The sequence below is a fragment of the Echiichthys vipera genome (genome assembly GCF_963691815.1).
Source record: "Echiichthys vipera genome assembly, chromosome: 5".
NCBI lineage: Eukaryota > Metazoa > Chordata > Actinopteri > Perciformes > Trachinidae > Echiichthys > Echiichthys vipera.
The window spans coordinates 15,804,664-15,824,329 of NC_139830.1; the positions used below are offsets into that span (position 1 = coordinate 15,804,664).

Below are 19,666 nucleotides of genomic sequence, written 5' to 3' on the forward strand. Positions count from 1 at the left end.
TGTATGTTTGTGTTTTTTCAAATTTAGATAGTTCTAATGAGTGGCCTGTTGCACATAATACAGTGGGCTGTTTACAGTCACAAATAAACAATGTCCTCTTTGTTGCTAAGCATTTAAGACTCTATTCTTTGACAGAACTATTGAATCAGTGTAATTACAATATGTTCATAAAAGCTTACATTTCACATATACTATACATGCATTCATATAAAGGTGATAAAAAAAAAGATGGAAGTTGTAAAACATTGAACATACAGTGTGCATCTAATACTGAGCTGCCTGTCCCTTTACAGAGGCTTGGAAATCCCTGACTGACAAGGTGCAGGAAGCTCGCTCTAATGCACGACTCAAAGAGCTCTCTTTTGAAGGTGAAGCATCACTCTGACACAAAACGAAGAACAGATATGTGGTCGTATTATGCAAATGAGTCATTGTGGATTCTTTGCTCCAGGTGTGAACGGATTGAGGATGCTGGGAGTCGTCCACGAGGCAGTGGTCTTCCTGCTAGAGCAGCTTTACGGCTCCAGGCACTGTCGGAGCTACCGTTTCCGCTTCCATAAACCAGAGGAAAACGATGAACCTCCCGTGAACCCCCACGGGTCGGCCCGTGCAGAGATCCACCACAGGTTAGGAATGGACCCACAGATACACACACGCACACATGTCTATAGGATGTTGGGTTGTGAAGTGTGTACCAACAGTGTTCTTCCACCCTGGAGCCTGGAGGAAACGAGAGCAGGCTGTCACACCAGAGTCTATTGTAGCAAAACTACCCGAATAAATACTGTGTATTGTACACATGGTTAATAAACAATGCAGTCAATATAAGCCCCATCCAAATTAGACTGTGTGTTTGGATAATGATGGATTGGACAATAGATTAACAAAAAACCTTTTCTGACTTTAATGCTCCTCATTAGGAAAAAAAAACACATATCTGTTCAGGATCTTATGTTTGTGTTTCTGACTGCTGTCTTTTCCATTTGTTTGCCTTCCAGGAGGTGTGTATTTGACATGTTCAATTTCTTGGCTTCAAAACATCGCCAGCCTCCTGAGTACAGGCCACAAGAAGATGATGATGATGAAGGGCAGCTCAGGACTGCTAGGTCAGTTTTAGCTAATACAAAATTCACAGATCTATCTTTGTGCTGCTGCAATACCTGCATTTCACCCCAAAGGATCATCTCATCTTAAATTATCTCAACTCATTATCCCAAATAGAGGAAGTTAACCCCATACGAGCCTGCTCGCAGCCTTAGATCCGCGGGCGGGTCTCTCTTAACTGTTCCGAGGCAGGTCAAAAGACCTACCCGCGGAGATAAGGCTTCCTGATTAAGTGTCCTCTTTTAAATCACTTCTTAAAACTCACTTTTATAGACTTGCCTTCCTGTGATGTTGTCTTTTATCTCATTGTTCTTCTTTTTTTCTTTTTTACAATGATGTGTAATTTATGGTTATGTTGTACCTCATTTGATTTTTACTATTATTATTATTATAATTATTATTATAATTATTATTTGTTTTGTTTATACTGTATTTGTGTGTATATTTTGATTTTTGTTTTGTCAAATCACTTTGTAAACTGCTGTTTTTAAAGGTGCTTACAAATAAAGTTATTATTATTATTATTATTATTATTATTTTTTTTTTTTTTTTTAACAGTTTTTTCATGCTGTTGTTGCAGGCGTGTCTCCATGGAGCTTCCACTGGCTGTGAGATTCAAACAGCTCAAGGCCACCTCTAAGGAAACTGTTGGAGTCTACAGGTCAGATCAGTGGTGCTTAAACGGTTTAATCATGTATAAGTCATTAAGGTTGATGAAAAGTTGGACAACACGTAGATGATGCCCTTTGTGACATTAGTCGTGAATTTCTCTGCTCACTGACACCCATCACAGTTTGCCAATGTCGACTGCCTTTGTTGTCCGTGATCAAGTTCAATCTTTGAAAGTTGAATCGCTTTTATTCCTTTTAATCACAACAATTAATCGTTTGTAAAACTGTACACTAACAGCAAACCAACTTAGAAAAGGAAAGTCTTCATTAACTTGGGTTATAAAAAAGGCAGATGATGAAAACAAAAAGTTTTTAAGATCAACATCTATGTATCCCTCTGCAGGTCTCCCATTCATGGCCGAGGTCTGTTCTGCAAGAAAACCATTGATGCAGCAGAGATGGTCATTGAATACTCTGGAAATGTCATTCGTTCTGTGCTCACTGACAAACGGGAGAAATATTATGATGGGAAGGTGAGGTTTCGAGAAGGAACTTTGAGTTTAAAATGTATTAGTTTGATTCACTTGTAATTACTGGAAGTATAACATGATATAACAAACATACAACCTATCTTTTCTTTCCTCAAAGGGGATTGGCTGTTACATGTTTCGCATCGATGACTACGAGGTGGTAGATGCCACGGTGCATGGCAACGCCGCTCGCTTCATCAACCACTCCTGTGAGCCCAACTGCTACTCTCGGGTCATCACTGTTGACAGCCAGAAGCACATTGTCATCTTCGCCTCTCGGCGCATCTACTGTGGAGAGGAACTCACCTACGACTACAAGTTCCCTATTGAGGACGCCAGCAACAAGCTGCCCTGCAACTGCGGTGCAAAGAAGTGTCGCAAGTTCCTTAACTAATATCTTAACATTTGAAAGAGGACTGCAAATCCGTTGAGCAGCAGTGCCACGATGTTCTGAGGTCCCCCCTGCTGGGGGTTTGCCGTGGCGCTGGCTGTATGCCGACTTCCTGGGTCCGATCCACGTAGGACCACTGCTGCCAACAGGGCACGAGCTCTGTCAGTGTTTCTGCGTCTGGTGTTGGCAGATCCCAGCAGAGGCAGCGGTCGTGGGTCGTATTGTACATACAGGAAGGGTCATTTTGGAGGAGGGGCCACTTGTATAATTTCCAACATATTGTGCCTCCTTTTGTCTCATTTACATTTGGCACGGGAAGTTTCACCTTCACAGGTGAGTTATGAAAGGGTTTGAGCCTTCACAGCATTGCAATATTAACTTTAATTGACATTAAGATGATAAAGTTACCCCTTCATATTTTTTTTACATTGGCCCATCCTCCTTAATTTTCTAGAAATATGTTATGGTCCACTGATACTGAGATGAGAACATAGAACATTTTTTTCAAAGAAAGTTCCATTTTACACCAAAGTGCAATTTGTTGAAGGGACTTGGAATTTTAATAGAAAGAAAAATTAGGAACTTGTTAGATTTTCTGTTTTTATACATCTCAGTGTCAGCAGTTATTGATGCACACCTCCCTGTCTGAATGTGCCCTGATGCCTTCAGAGCCGTTGTGATTTACTGGAACCTTCCCCCCAACCAGGCTTTTTTTTTAAAAAAAAAGCTTGTAGGTGTGTACATTTAACACTGTAAATAGGAGCTGCTTGTGTACAAGCAGCCTGAAAAGAGCTGTACATGTGGAAACACTAGGGGGAGCAGTGGCCGCAGAAAAGAAGAGAGAACAAAGAGACACGCAGGGGGAAATCTAGATTTGTTTAAAAAGCAAAAGGTTATTTTTGGCCGTTCGTGTAAAGGGTGATATCTGAGGTCGATACCATCCGTTGTACTTATTGACTTTTTTAGTCTGACAGCTTGGTAGCTATGTAGACATGTTATGGTGGGATTAAGCCTCTGGTCTGACAGAGTGAGGCAGCTAGAGATTCTGGTGGACTGACAGCCATGGGACTGGAGAACCCTACTGATGTGCTTTAGTAGACATATTTATAATTAATTTTTTGGATCTGTGGTCCAGAAACAGCCGTGGTTCTTACAGAGACGTACAGACACGTGCATGCTGTTGTTATTATCAAACTTGTTTTGGGGTAATTATATAAGCTCGGGCTTTTGAATAACGTTCCAAATTACAGCAGCAGAGAGAACCAAACATCACGCCCTTGAATTGAATTTTCACACAGCTTGTTTTCTTCTTGGCCTGTTGTGATAACCATTACTATGGAAAGTGTTGTTGTTTTTTTAATTTGTATTAAGTCTTTTAAAGTCTTGTCTTTTTATTATGGACAGGGAAATATCATGCTTGCTTTTAAAAAAACAAATGTAAATAATGTATATTTTTCTACAAAAAGACTTAAAAAGCACTCACTAGTGAATAGCACTTAATGATGGTATTTATATTTTTAAAAAAATCGTATTTATTTTATTGCCATTTTTGTAGGAAATAGAGGTTTACAAACACTAATGCTTGGTCTATGTTTTGTATTCCGCTGCCTTTTCAAAGTTGTTTTGTGTTGTAATTTTGTTTTCATTTAATTTTTTTGTAGCCTGAATGTTTTCTTTGATTCCAAAGACTGACACTGGTCTGTGGCTTGGTCCCGTTGAGTTCAGTCCACCAGTAGCTCTTTTATCTATCCCGGGCCGTTAGGTCAGAGCTGACGTTTTTGTTTTTTTTCATTGTTCCAGTTCTAGCTGGCAGTATGGCAGTCATGTGAACTATTATTATGCACTTGAGAGAGTTAAGATTGTTGATCCATAGCAGATATCTCCTCTCTCCAGCCTTATTGTCTCCACACCACATCACACCCAGAACCAAGTCCACTTAGAGGCTGCTACCAGGCAGTCTCAACAAAATGAGTCTTGTCACTAATCAACCATGGGGTCAACAGGCTTACAGCCACATGTTAAATCCAACAAGAGTCCCAGCAAACAGTTTTTGTCCCTACATTAAAATAAAGAGGTGCCTTTATTTTAATGCTCACAACAGCATTTGTCATTATTAAAGAAACCACTTCATCCTGGTGACCAATCGTCAGAGCTCACCAGTGTCTTGATATCCCTTTTTAGTCCCCCATTCAGTCTCTTCGTGGTTTGCCTCAGTTGTTATTGAGCATGCCTCTTCCTTCTTACAAGCCTTCATGTCCCGGACCGAATATTTGATTAGACTGTTTACTCTGACTTGTTCCACTATGCGACTTAAGTCAGTGACTTTGTTTTTGTCCCCCTTTTAACTAATTTATTGTTGTTCACCGTGACTGAGTTTGTTATCACCTAAAGGCCGTTAGCAGTTACTCCCACACTGCTTCTTGTTGTTGTTGTGAACTGAAACAAAAAAACATGACCCACACATGGTTTGCACTTTAGCTGTGACACAGGCACTGAATAGACATAGGAAAACTCTTTCTCCAGACAGACAATGCAACTCCAATGCTGAAACCACAAGCACAGATAGTCACTGAGAAAACCTGCCCTGATATAATAACTGAGTTAGGTCGTCTTGGATTGGTCTTTATGAGTCCTGAAAGTGGCGTTTGAGGCTCTAGCAAAGTGCACTTGAGTCTTTTTTTGTTCTGCAACAAAGTGAAGGCAGGGACCACACCGGCAGCCCTCTCCTTCCCGAAGGTGCAGCGTGTACAAACCTCAGCTGTGCTTTTCCAATTTAGGGCCCAAGATCAGGTCTTGAGCCCCCCACCCCCAACCCTGACTTAAGGCCAGCCTCACGGTTGTACAGCTGCACCTACATTGGGCTCGCTTGGTTCAGCTGCTAAGGTCAACAATGAATGTATATTCCTCCTCCACGTCACCAGACTTGTGATGATGTTGATACTTTGTCAGCTACGTTTGTTTTCAGTTCTCGTGTCGACAACCCTGATAGATACGGACGATATGTAGATATGACCTCACACTGGGCAGCAGTTTAATTTCAGCGCTGGGAATAATACTGAAGTGTGAACAGCTGTGGCGTTTCTGTCTGTAGGACCAACAGGTCCTTACTAGCTTAGCTCAACACTTCACGCTAGCATCGGTGATAACACATTCACTGATGCCAAGGGCTCTGTGTACGGCTCTCACATCGCGAGATCCACCTCTGAATTTTCAGTGACTGTTTAAAGGCATATATATACAATAAGGAAATGGTCTCTGTTGTTTCTTTGGACTTCATTTTACCACGCCACACCAGTGGCCCTTCTCCGTCATGATCTGTAATTATAGTATAAATACATAACAATATTATACGGAAACATGCATAGTAATTTCTTGTACTTTAGTATCTATACAATATATGGAATGGACAGACAAACTTAGTTACAGTAGCAAATCAGCAGATTTATAATGGTTGATAGCAATGTTTCAATGTACTCTATAATGGTTTTGTGTTACAGTACTATCAGATGAAACTAACGTGCATCATTCTTTTGTATATTGATATCCAGTACCAGTTTTGCTGTGCCTGTGAGTGTCCCTGCATCAGTGAGGAGCACTGCAGTTTTTCTTTTCATTTTTCTTTCTGGAAAGCAACGGTTTTTATGTGATGAGAAATGTAATTGTATTAATGTGGTTGTAAACTTTTTGAGGTCAGCCATTTTTGTTTTTACCCCCCTTCCCCTCTGGTTGTTGTGGTGAATGTTTTTCTGTTTTTTTCTTTGTACGTTTTAACAGGGACTTTTTTTTTGTAGAAGGCTTACTTGATGTGGTATAAATTAAGAGTTTGGTTTGTGGAGACCGACCAGGAGTTTCAAAGATCTCACCAAAATGGCTTTTTTTCCATTTTGGAAAACCTCTCATATCTCCCTGCCCACCTCTCTCCTCAGAAGCTTTTGGTTGTACTTATCATGTACTGTTTGTTTTTGTTTTTTTGTTTTTTTATAGAAAGTCATAATGCTGATGTTGAAAAAAATCAATTAATTTATTTTGTGCAACATCCACCCTGAATTGTTCTTTTACAAGTCAAGATTTGGGAGAGGACGGGCGAGTACGTAACATGTATTTGTAATTTTCTAATTGTTTCTTGTGTATAGAAGTTATCAGCCAGGATGGGAAGTGGTGTCACAGAGGGAGCGGACGGAAGGATGTGCAAAAAACGAGGGATCATGGATCATGAACGGGCTTGTTTCTTATGCCTTGAATATACCTTTGTCTTATCAATATTCCTCCTGCTCTCTGTAATAACGGTATTCATGAGTTCAACAGTCATATTTAACAGTGTTCTTTCAATACACATCAACGAAATGAAGGAAAACCACCACAGTGAAAATAGACCACAAACTACTTGGTTGAATGTATAATTAGGAAACAAAGTTGTACATAAGTGTAAAAAGAAAAGTTTCTAATCATGTTTATTTTCTATGCACTTTTTTATTTAAGTGATAGTTTAAATAATAAACATGTCTCCTTTACTCTTTTTTGTCTCTTGCCTTGTTTACTGAACTAACTTAGTCATCACTCAAATGAAGATCCCAGTGGTTTAGAAAACAATCTTACCACGAGGAACACTTTGCCGCTCTTCTGGAGGTTTTTGATCATATCTAATAATTTTCATCAGCAGGTGTTTTTAAGACAACATGGATGACAAGAACTTAAAGAACTTTTAGAAACAACTGCATCTGCTGATGAAGATCATGTGATATCCAGCGTAAAATCATCTCAGGGTCTTTTTCAGCAATAACACTCGTCAAATAAGCCATCGACACAAATTTTTTCGTGTAACAACTATTAACGGAGAAATCCTGGAGAGTCGATAAACAGCTGGACGTGGCTACCACTGATTAGCTCGGGGCAGCACGGTGAACGCATTAAAACGACTTTTTTAACCACTAATACTGCTGAAATTAACATCAAACCTCTGCTGCAGCATGATAAGAGTCCTTACACATTAACCGAAGCATCAATGTGCATTTGGTATTGACTTGAATGGAGAGGATCTGGTACCGGGGCCTGTAGGTAAATCTTTCAAAACCCTCTTTTAATTAACTCTGGGTTCACTAACTACATTGTTGGTGCTTCATTTTATGTGTAGGGACTCTTATCATGCTACTGCAGAGGTTTGGTGTTATTTTGAGCAGCATTAGTGGTTAAAAAAGACGTTTTTATGCCTTCACCGTACTGCCCCGAGCTAATCAGTGTTAGCCGCATGCAGCTGTTAGTGACTCTTCCGTTAATAGTTGTTACATGAAAAAATATTTCTCGATGGCTTATTTGATGAGTGTATTTGCCGGAAAAGACCCTGGGATGATTTTACGCCGGAATTTCACTTTAATGGACCTTGGAGTGTTTTCTCAGCTGCTGTTTCCGATGTCAAGAATGAACCTTGAACCGCACCACAACACTTTTCATGTTTTACTATTTTACTTTTTTAAACCACACTTAATTTATCCATTTTCAGATGTTTGGTGAGTTCAAGACACGTCTCTGTTTAACTGTGAAAAGTAGGACTGTTTATGACTTCAAGCGCAAACTAAAACTACCTTGTTATTCGGCTAACCTAATCACACTGCTGCTACAACAGTACCACCACCACCAACCTCTGGAAATTAATTCAAATAGTTAGTTTGCCAAGTGCTCTAAATCAACAGTAAATCCTCCGAGCAGCAGTTTATAGATTCTTACAGGAAATTAGTGTAGGGGCCCAAAATGTGCTGATTCTGCTGCTTATTTAAAACACATCTCAACTCTCTACCTCCACAGGAGCCTGATGAAACCCTGCTCAGCTTGACAGCAAATTCAAAGGAAAGTCAGCTAACCCTCCCTCCCCTTCTCGTCATCACATTCCCATAAAACCAGTATGTTTCAGTGTTAAAACACTAAGCAGAGCCAGGTGTTCAGTCCGAGCAGTTTCACTCTTTGTTCTCAGTGGGAACGTCACATACGTCACAGAGAAATACTTCAAGCATAAACTGTAAGATTGTGTGCACATTTTCACATCTATTCTTTCATTTTAACTAGAGACAGAAATAGTTTTGATGAGAGGATTTACTTTGTATTTAAAACTATTATCCCTGTGGTTGGCTTGTGAGCCAAACTCAGCCCTCCAGTAAAAATATTGTCCCTCTGACAACAGCTGAAGTTTTTGCTTTAATGGTTTACAGTTTTTATAGTTTGCATATTTCCCACACCTGCAGATAACACAAAGCTCATGTGTAACATCTCACACTGTCCATAGTTGAATAGAGAGTCATGGGAACTACTGTGACTTTAGTTACTACTTTAGTTTACTCGTGTCGTAGTTATACCTTAAACAATTATGAACTCTGAGTTAAACAAAGAACATGCATATATGAGTCATTTCTTTGCCTAATGAATCATAACTACAAACACAAACCGCTGTAACTCTGTTAGCCCAAACCTACTAGTAGAAACAAGTTGTCACACCACGGTGAGAGGTGTCCTGTCTTGGGTTTTTTGTCTTGTGATTCATGTTTTATTTTGAAAGAATAATCTTCCTCTCGTTTCAGGTCACTTGCCCTTTCTCCTGTGTCACCTCCGACTCCATACACTGGAGCTTAACTGTTCTTTTCACTATGAGCTGATGCCTCATGCATTTCCCACTTACTGGTCCAAAGTTGCGTTCATGATTTCTTACCTTGCTGATAGAGCTAATGCTTCCGCTGAATGTGGGCGAGGCTCGCCACTCTGCAATTCTTTCACAGACTTTCACTCTGCCCTTACTGAGACTTTTGACCCAGTGTCCTCCAGCAGGGAAAAGGCACAAGAACTGACCAGTTCAAAGCAGTTCTGCGTGCGACTACGCCATCCGCTTACCCTTGCAGCGGCGAGCGGGTGGGATCACATGGCGCTTAATGAGGTTTTTCTGAAGGGGCTAGCTGGTTCCATACAGGACCTCCTTGTTCCCCTGGACCTACCCGACGACCTAGACTCTCTCATTGCACTCGCCATCAGGACAGACAACTGGCTTGCCCAGCTCAAGCGGCAGCACAGTAATTCACCACACGGCCACAGATCTAGAGGCACTAATCGACTTGGGGGGCAGACCAGAGTCTGATGGACTGGGGCTTAGCTAGGAAGCTAGGTCTCAAATCAGAACCACTAGCTAGACCCATTAAAGCCAGGGCACTGAATGGTAAAGAGCTATTCACATCAGCGAACCTGTCCAAATGAATATTGACTGTCACCAGGAACACATTCGTCCGTATCTAGTCTCCTCATCCTCTCATTCTCAGGTCCTGGGACATCCATGGCTGTGTCAACATAACCCTCATGTTAACTGGAAAACAGGAAAAATCAGAGAACGGGTAAAGGATTTTACCAAGAACTGTGTTTTATACTTAAGAGGGGGAAAATATCAAAGAGATTAACCTTTTTCCTTCCAAGGGGCAGGGGCGGGGTTTTTCTTCGTAAAGAAGAAAGACGGGTCCTTGAGACCCTGCATCGACTACAGCCCACTTAATGACATCACTATAAGGAACCGTTACGCTCTTTCCCTCATGTCTACTGTTTTTGACCAGCTTCAACAGGCCAAAATATTCACCAAGCCGGACCTGCGCAACGCTTATCATTTGGTCCGAATTAGAGAGGGTGGTGAGTGGAAGACCGGATTCAACACACCCAGCGGTCACTATGAATACAGGGTAATGCCTTTTGGACTTACCAATGCCCCCGCCGTGTTCCAAGCCATGATAAATGACGTCCTGAGAGACCTCCTTGACCATTTCGTGTACGTTTACCTTGACGATATTCTAATTTATTCTCCCAACCGTGACACTCACCAGGACCATGTACACCAGGTTTCGAAGAGACTCTTGGACAATCACCTTTATGTTAAAGATGACACTGGGCTTCATTGTAGCCCCTGGAAGAGTGCCGATGGATCCAGCTAAAGTTAGCGCTGTGGCAGATTGGCCTACACCTGACAGCTGCAAGAAAGTTCAGCAATTCTTGGGATTTGCTAACTTTTTGTTAGAGGCTTCAGCGCAATAGCCTCACCTCTTCACGCCCTTACCTCCTCCGAGTGCGGTTCCGCTGGCCTCCAAAGGCAGAGAAGGCCTTCCAGACACTTAAGCACCGCTTCATCTCGGCTCCCATCCTCACCATGCCAGACCCACAGCAGCAGTTTGTGGTGGAGGTTGAGGCCTCCAATGAAGGAGTAAGGGCAGTCCTGTCTCAACTCTTGGAATAGGATGGCAAGATGCATCCCTGTGCCTTTCTGTGATGACTGTTCAAAGCAGAAAGAAACTATGATGTCGGTAATCGGGAGTTGCTGGCGGGGAAGCTCGCCTTGGAGGAGTGGAGGCATTGGCTTGAGGGGCCGAACATCCATTCATTGCTCGGACTGATCATAAGCCCATGCTTCCACTGAACTGTGTGGTAGGAGCGGTAACTTGGCCAATAGAAACAGAGGTAAAGCAAGCTAACGGTGTGGCCCCACCACCTAGGGGATGCCCCAATAATCGGTTGTTTGTCCCCACTGAGCTGCGTCCCCAGGTGATTCATTGGGCTCACACCTCACTGCTTTCATGTCATCCAGGAGTTAAAAGAACAATGTTTGTAATCTCCCAGAGGTTCTGGTGGCCGTCCATGGAGTCGGAGGTACAGAAGTACGTAGAGGCGTGTTCGGTCTGTGCCCGGAATAAGAAGTTGTCCATGTTCCGCATGGGTCTTCTCCAGCCACTCCCCATCCCCTCCAGACCATGGTCATATATCTTTGTGGACTTTGCGATCACTGGTCTCCCGGTCTCGCAAGGTCCAGCCATCGGCCTTGTCGACACATGTTCCCGAGTTCCAGTCAGCGGTCCTGTCGACACCTGTTTACAGAGGTTCCGGTCGGCTGTCCGGTCGAAACTGGCCCCTCCATGTTCACCCCACCTTCCATGTGAGTCAAGTCAAGCCAGCCAAGGAAAGCACCTTGGTCCTCGTCTTCCCCTGTCTTGTTGCCAGAGTATAACGTCTCGTCGTGTACCTCCAGCCATTACCACAGCCTTGTCAAGGAAATAAAGCCTGCATTTGTCGTACCCTGACTGCATTTGAGTCCTCCTTTGCCTAGGCCTAACAAAAGTCAAGTTGAGCTAAATCCTAACATCATCATGCTAACATGCTCATAATGACAATGCTAACATGCTGATGTTTAACAGGTATTATATTTACCATGATCACCATCCTAATTTAGTGTTATTTATTTATTTTATTTATTTAAAGGGGACTGTGTACAGTTTAAAACATAAATGTCACCATGTGATGCACTGTATCAGATAATAGCTTTAAGGTTAGCATGCCAACATTTGCTTATTAGCACTAAACACAAAGTAGCCGCTGAGGCTAATGGGAATGTTATTAGTTTTGCAGGTATTTGATTACAAATCAAGTATTAAACATAATTCAAACAAATCCATCAAATAGCTGTTATTTTAGATATTTTTAGTTTGGACCAAATTGACAGACAGACATAGCCTTAACGGACGCTAACATTTAAAAAAAGAAAAGAAAATCATTATTGGATACAACCTGAAAACAGTTTTATTTAAGTCATCTTGATTCTGAATCCAGTGTTAAAAAACTGGCCCATAGTCAAGGGTACAGATTTTCATTATATCAAGGCAAAGCACAGAAATCACAAAATTAATAAAATGACTCAAAGCAACCTGTTCTATTATTTAATTCTAAAAAATATCATATTATTATATTTTGACACTGGCCCTTTATTCAGTTTTAGTTGACAGACTACAGTTTGGCTCTTTGTTGTTATTCTTGCTCTATTTTATGTCCCTATTAGAACAGCTTTTCGTTTTTTACCACATTTTTTTATTGAATATTGCGGATGATCAAAGAAGAAAAAGTGCAAAAGTTATACAGTGTGTCAATACATCTGCCCTAAAGCAATAGAGCAGGAACAAAAATAACAAACCCAGACATAAATCCCACTATCCCTCCCAACTAGAACAGCTATTGATGTGTTTATTTCATCTATAGGAGCCTGTTTCATGGCATATTGACCTTAAAAACTGCCCCCTACTTTACCAGAGGCAGTGTTGCGTTCTAGCGATTCTTCAAAATAAAAGTTATCTGCTACTCTTCATGTTTTTATTTGGGGGGACAAATGCACATGCTCTAAATTAAATATATAAATATAATAAACATGCCCCCTGTGCACCCCCCATGCCCATGGTTGAATGTAATTGCTGCCCCCTGTGTTACACTGTTACACACATCCTACTCCAAGGCTCCTGCTTACTTTCTGATTTCTCTCTCCCATGAGATTACACCCTCCTCCACCTTCTCCAGTTTTGGCACAGTTCTGGTCCGTTTAGGGTCACTGCTGCACGATAAACAGTGCAAACATATTTCCATTGGCCTGAATTCAAGGGAGCTGCTGAATTTAACCAGCTCAAGGTTGGCTCCCTCGCCAAAAAGATATTAAGAGCTCTTGCTTCATCAACATGTCCACTGAGGGATTAAAGAGAGAAGAGGATTACTGTCAGGGAGTCTTGCCTGAGCGGAAGACTGACATTAGTAAGAAGATGTTATCTGGATGGAGCAAATTGCCTCAACTTGGAGGCAGATAAAGAAAATCACAGAGAAGAGCGAAGAAAATGTGATTATGTCTGTTTGCATTTATGTTAGTTGATATCTGTTTTTATCTTTCTGTACCGTACTTTTCTGTCTTTTTTAGCTGTGGAGTTTTTGTGTAATGAAGTGAACTCGTTCTCAGCTGCGGTTTGTTGTGGTGACATTTTTTTCTGACCACAGCCCTCTGAACTCTTCTGTCTTGGAGAGTTTCCCAAACACTGTTATGCAATCCCCCAAACATCCCACCCAAATCCCTCCTGTCATATTGATTTTGTCACAATTTCAGAGTTGGTTATTCCCTTTCATTTGTGCTGGATTAACATCAAATACGTCCCTCTGTACCCTCCCTGTTCTCTCTCCTCCACCCTCAGTTCGTCCTCTCCCACCCACCCCAGTTTCTAATTGGATTTCATTACCATTTCCTTTCAGGGTTTTTTTCCCAGCCAGACCTTCTGGTTGGGTGTAACGACTTTTACTTGGTTCTCATCGACAAGCTCAAACATCAGCAGCAGCAGCTCCCACAGACTTCACATTACATCACCTGGTAAGTTTAGTTTTTTTTCCTGAATTCTGAAAGCTGTTTAAATTTCAGGGTACTCGGGTGAAACTTACACATGTCAGGGTGCAGAGCTGAGATATGTCTGATGGCTTAAGTGTTGGGGGGAAAACTCATCACCAGTAATAACTAAATTATCACAGAGTGCATCATTGTGTAGTAAACTATTAAAAGCACCAACACCACAGAAGAAGTTTGCATTCAAAATCTAACTTTTGCTTAAAGCATCTAAAGGAATCATTATGCAACAGAATGAGCCGTGTGTTTGATAAATGATTTTGTATTAAACTAATACATTATTGTTCTGATGCATTCAAGTTCAAGCAGTTTTTAACCTTGTAGCTGGTCAAGTTAGAGCTGATTTTAACGATTATAAAGCAATCCATGATATTTATGAGCCCTTCTTGTAATCTAAAAATCTTAATCTGTGAAATAGCAGTAACTTTAGCTGTCAAATGTAAATGCGGGGGAGTAAAATGTACGATTCTCTCTGAAATGTAGTAGTGTAAAAGTATAATGTAGCAGAACATACAGCACAAGTACATCAACACTATATTAAAGTACAGAACTGTACTAAGTAAATATACTAAGAGTATTATTCAGCAACACAGGGTTAAAAGAATCGCACAGCTTTGTCTCGAACAGCCTGGTATGAGGTTACAGTAAACGTGGATAATCAGTGCATATCAGCTGGTCTCAATATGGCAAAAAAACATTTGATCTGTCTTAAAGAGACACCAATATCTTTGAACTGCCTGTAAAAGTTCATCTCAAGCATCCAGGTGGCACAGAGTCTAAAAGTTAATTGGACATATTTTACAGTAACCAACTAATAGAAAATGAAAGAAAGTCCAAAAATTGTCTGCATTAAAACAAGGGCAACAAACTCCTTTGTCAGTAAACTGACTCAAAAGTGTGTTTACGGTACACACTGTTGTCCACACATTAGTGGTAGACATATTCATCTTGTGTGCGGTTATTGAAAACATTCATGTGTCTAATCATCTGAGGAGCGGTGGCAGACAGCTGTTTAGACTCTCCAGTATTTGTTCTCTTGTCTGCACTCCCCTTCTGCCAGGAACGCTGACATGCGTTCCTCCCTCCCTCCTTTTTTCTCTCAGTGTCTTTCTGTTTTACCTCCTCCTTCTGCGTCTCTGTTATTTTGCAGCTGTTGTGGGTGTAATTCCCCATTTCCAATTAGGAGACCCCCGGGATAGATGACAAAAAAACTCGTAATTGTTCTCATCATTGTCGCGCACCCCAAGAAGAAAGTTTTAACCATAAACATGGAGTCCACAACACAAGAGAGCTGTTACTGTTAGACAGTCCTCCTGCTCAGCTCATCAGTTCAGTTTATGGTCCTGTGACGCCCGTCCTGCTGCCAGACAGGCGGCCAAACAGAGCCACAGTGGAGACGAGCTGACCAAAAACCCTGCAGGAAAACACTGTGAACAGAGGTGCTAAAATACAAACATACTGATGATATACAGGTTGGGAGGCTCGCATATTATCCAAGCAGGGTCAGTAGACAGGAAACAGAAGCAGACAGAAAGAGAGAGAATTTGAGGATGACCTTTTTATCTTCTAGGTGTGACTGTGAGTCGTTTCTATGAAGTCCGCCTGGTATTCAGCAGCTCGTCAAACTTTTACTAGAAACATCTGTTAGTGCCATGTTTTGTTTTGAAGATATGATTAGTCATTAGCTCAGGAATTTGTATAATAGTCATCCTCCTAAATGGAAAAAAAACAGACAGAGAAACGAGTGTTTACAGTGATACATGGATACATGCAGTCCCTGAAATTATACCAGTGTGTGATTTATTTAAATATTATCTTTAGTTTACATTTTGAGTTATTGGTGTAAAAGTGGAATCCGTTTGTCCTGGTTGTTATATAATATTTATATATATATCACTTCCCACCACGTGCTTTCCCTGAAACAGAGCGTGCTGTTTCAGTGTCATGACTCTCAAATTATTCGAGAAAGCTGAATCACTGGTTGGAACCAGATACTGCACCTGTGTTAAACACAATATCCATGTGGGTTTGTTACAGTCAGTAAAAAATAGCTCCACTTCTAGACATGTTTTCATATTCGTAAAGCTATTGGATTTTATAGGGACAATCCACTACCTGAGTGGGGAAGGGCACTTTCATGAGTCATCTGTTCTAAATTACTGGTTATTTCCTTTCAGTTTTGGCAGCACGGACATCTAATGCCTAATGCCAACTCAGTAAAGTAATGGTTACTTCAGTTTGACTTTGCCTTCAAACAAATGAGGAAGATTTTTAAAGAAAAAATAGTATTTCATAATATTTCAGGTAATCTGCCTGAGAGGACAATAGTCTGTAAAGGTCCAATATTGTAAAAAGTGAGAGGTGCTATATAATTATCAAATCCACAGAGAAATGCACACAGCCTGTATTCACAAACTGTATTCAGAGATGCCACGAGCACAGATGTGGAAGACCCAGAAACACTGACCAATCAGAGCAGCCTGGGCATTTTCGGGAGGTGTCTTGAAGGGGATCTTAAAGAGACAGGCGCTAAAACATAGCATTTCAGACAGAGAGTGAATACAGGTTTATTCAGACAGACAGTATAAGAAAAATGATGTGTTTTTTAAATATTAAATCTTGTAAACGTGTTCTAGTAGAAGCATGAACCATGAAAATGAGCATAGCATGTCCCCTTTAAGTTCATGATGCATTCAACTAAACTGTGCAGTGCAACTAAACTGAAACTGCTGTAATCCTCTGCCAAGAAAAGGTAAACTGTAGGTCTGTAAATGATGTTGTGAAACACTCATTTCAGTGTGTTTACATGTGCTGGAATTCCAGCATTTATGTGCTCTCTAATCTGATCTGATCTGAAGTTTGATTTAAAGTGATGTTTACAGTGGTGTGTGTGGTGCACTTCTGTTTGACCCACCAGATTGTCCCACTGTATGTGGTCCAGTTCAAACTTTGGTGTTACTCCTCACAGACTTGTTTTGTAAACCGTGATATTTCCTTTATCTTTGCAAGTCTAAACTCCATTTCTCTTTTGTCCCTCAGCCGTGACATTGCAATGACTTTGTTTGCACTGTTGTTGCACTCCCTCCTTCTCCTCCAAGTCAATTTTTCCAACCAGTTAGAAGACAACAAAATCCCCCCCAGTCTGTGTACTGGTCACCCTGGTATCCCGGGCTCTCCTGGAGCTCATGGCGGTCCTGGTCAGCCGGGGAGAGATGGGAGAGACGGAAGAGATGCTGCTCCAGGGGAGAAGGGGCAGAAAGGGGACATGGGAGTCCCAGGTGCTCTATTTTATTTATTCATGTGTGAGTATGTGATAAATGTCCGCAGTGGATGCTCATGTCTGTGATCCTCCAGGTGAGACGGGAGTGCGAGGCCTGGCCGGGGACAGAGGTGACCCTGGAGTAAAGGGGGAGAGGGGGCAGTCGGGAGAGTGCGCAGTGGCCCCAAAATCAGCCTTCAGTGTCAAACTATCCGAGGGCCAACCTCTGCCTCTCACTGTGGGCAATGTAGTCCGCTTCAGCAAGATCGTCATCAACGAACAGGACGACTACAACACAGAGACGGGACGCTTCACCTGCAAAGTGCCGGGAGTTTACTACTTTGCTGTCCACGCCACAGTCTACCGCGCCAGCCTCCAGTTTGACCTGATGAAAAATGCACACACAGTGGCATCCTATTTTCAGTTCTACGGCAACTGGCCCAAACCAGCGTCTCTGTCGGGCGGATCCCTGCTCCACCTCGTCCCCGGGGACCAGGTGTGGGTCCAGATGGCTCTGTCAGAGTACAATGGATTTTATTCCAGTACCAAGACAGACAGCACCTTCACCGGCTTTCTGGTGTACTCAGACTGGAAAAACTCTGCTGTGTTTGCATGACACGTCCTAATGAACAAAATCAAGTCATTACCCATTTTGGGAAATGAACCACAACCTGTTTTTCTTTTCTTTTCTCGTGTGCCCATTTCTGTTTTCTAATTGAGAAGTTCTGGATAAAGGCAAGTGAATAGGCGGTGACTTGCTACATCTGTATTTGTGTAATGAGTATAAAAAAAACTCCAGACCAAATGTTACGTGAAGGGCACATACCGTACTGGTGAAGTGTGAGGTACACACACTGTTTCTTCAGTGTCTTGTTCATCAGTTGCATTCTTTAAACTGCGGTGACACTTAATTCTTGTAACAGATGTTGTGACAACGGCCTCCAGCCAACTCCAGGCCGCAAATTCAAACAGTTTTTATGCTGTTATTGCACTTTGTTTACGGTCAATTTCTGCACAGCAAAAAAAATGAATAAATCATAATAGTTCAAAAAAGAACACATGACTGACATATGTTCGGCCTATAAATAGGCTACACATTCATCCCAACAGTCTACACTTTTAGCTTCAATCTCCAAACATTTAGTCTCATTACACGTCTGCCTGTGCACACATCTGCTTTATTATATAGACATTTACCTGATTGCAGTGGTGGAAGAAGTTATCAGATCCATACCTGAAGTAAAAGTACCAATAAAACAATGTAAATACACATAAAATCAATCAACATCAATCAAAGTCCTACTAGGCATAATGGGTAGGGTTTGCCTAAAAAAACAGTTATGACTGACTGACGAGCCAGATAATAAAAGAAAGTTATATGGTATTTATTCTCTGTATGCAGTTGTTTATGTTTTACAAAGGGTTAAAGGCACAATATGTAGTATTAATCTTTATAAATAATCATCTCAATCATCACTTATATGACCCCCTAGAAGTGTCTGTATCAGTAAAGACTCGTCCCTCCGTCTGTTTCTCTGCCCCTCACTCTGCCTCTGCAGCATTGACTGTACACATTTATACAGTCTATGCTCTGCAGCTGTCACTCCTCTGCCTCTTCTTCCCCAGCGCTCTGTTCAGTTCTGGCTCACACTGTAGTCGGTGTCGTCTGAGTCTTAAGGTCAGGAAGCTCCGTTAAATTCTGCTGTCTTGAGACAAATACTATCCCATTCGCCAGCTAGACTGAAGATCATTAAACTCGCTGGTTCGAGTCTGAGCTACAGAAGAGGGGCCAACTTTGAATGTTGTGTTTAAAAAATAGTCAAAATCCTACGAGTAATATTTTCAGTAGTTTAACTTAATAAATATCCACTGTGGCTACACCACTGCTGTACTAGCATGTTGTTGTTTTTTTTTAAACAACCAAGGCACTTCAACAAAAACGTTATTCTGTAAAAAGAACAATGAGCAAAACTAGAAAAGTAACCATTTTGTTAGAAGAGAAGATTTAAACAAGGTTGTTTTAGGGCTATATGATTAAAAAAAGAATAGGAAGTGTAGAGACACTTGCTTTGAATGACTTCAGCACATCTGCTCCCACAGGACATCACTAGTTTTTCACACTGCTCTGGTTTGGTCTTGGTCCATTCTTCTTCAGTCTCTTCCACAGTTCGGTAACTGTAGTGGGTTTCTTAGCAATTACTCTGTCACCAAGGATTTTCCAGAGATTCTCTACGGGGTTTAGATTTGGACTCTGACACTTCCTCCTCCTCCTCTTGAGACACTTTGGGTTCAGCCTTTCCCCAGTCTGATGGCGAACCTAATGTTTCCCATCAAACCCAAATAAATTGAACTTTAGAAATGTCATGTCATGGTTTGGTGGATATTTTCTGCAGCAAGAGTTGGGTCTCTTCTACTGCTACATGGCAGGGTGAATGCAAGTGTTTATGTGAAACTCCTTCAGCAACATGTAATACCTTGACTGCAACTGTCTCCCAATCAGCTGCAATTTTCAAGACAATGCACACTGCAAAATCGATATTTATTAACCTTCTCCATCTCTGTTTT

General features: G+C 41.4%; 2 protein-coding genes across 2 annotated transcripts in view; both read left to right on the plus strand.

The window, feature by feature from the left end:
- kmt2a (lysine (K)-specific methyltransferase 2A) overlaps window positions 1–7,141 on the plus strand; it is a gene marked incomplete at its 5' end in the record, with an annotated part of 41,523 nt that extends 34,382 nt beyond the window's left edge. The window contains 6 exon segments of the mRNA XM_083913463.1: window positions 294–368; window positions 452–626; window positions 999–1,106; window positions 1,685–1,765; window positions 2,119–2,248; window positions 2,364–7,141. Coding sequence (XP_083769589.1) covers window positions 294–368; window positions 452–626; window positions 999–1,106; window positions 1,685–1,765; window positions 2,119–2,248; window positions 2,364–2,639 — 845 coding nt within the window. The 3' untranslated portion in view covers window positions 2,640–7,141.
- Window positions 7,142–13,703: 6,562 nt separating this feature from the next.
- On the plus strand, window positions 13,704–18,415 carry c1qtnf5 (C1q and TNF related 5). Its single transcript, XM_083913920.1, has 3 exons — window positions 13,704–13,812; window positions 16,882–17,120; window positions 17,197–18,415. The coding sequence occupies exons 2-3, from the start codon at window positions 16,895–16,897 to the stop codon at window positions 17,715–17,717; spliced, it is 747 nt and encodes a 248-aa protein (XP_083770046.1). The 5' UTR covers window positions 13,704–13,812; window positions 16,882–16,894; the 3' UTR covers window positions 17,718–18,415.
- The last annotated feature ends 1,251 nt before the right edge of the window (window positions 18,416–19,666 follow it).

Coding starts and splice junctions, on each gene's coding strand:
- c1qtnf5 (XM_083913920.1), top strand. CDS start 16,895: ATGACTTTGTTTGCACTGTTGTTGCACTCCCTCCTTCTCCTCCAAGTC. Junction 17,121..17,196: donor AGGGGACATGGGAGTCCCAG/GTGCTCTATTTT, acceptor GTGATCCTCCAG/GTGAGACGGGAGTGCGAGGC.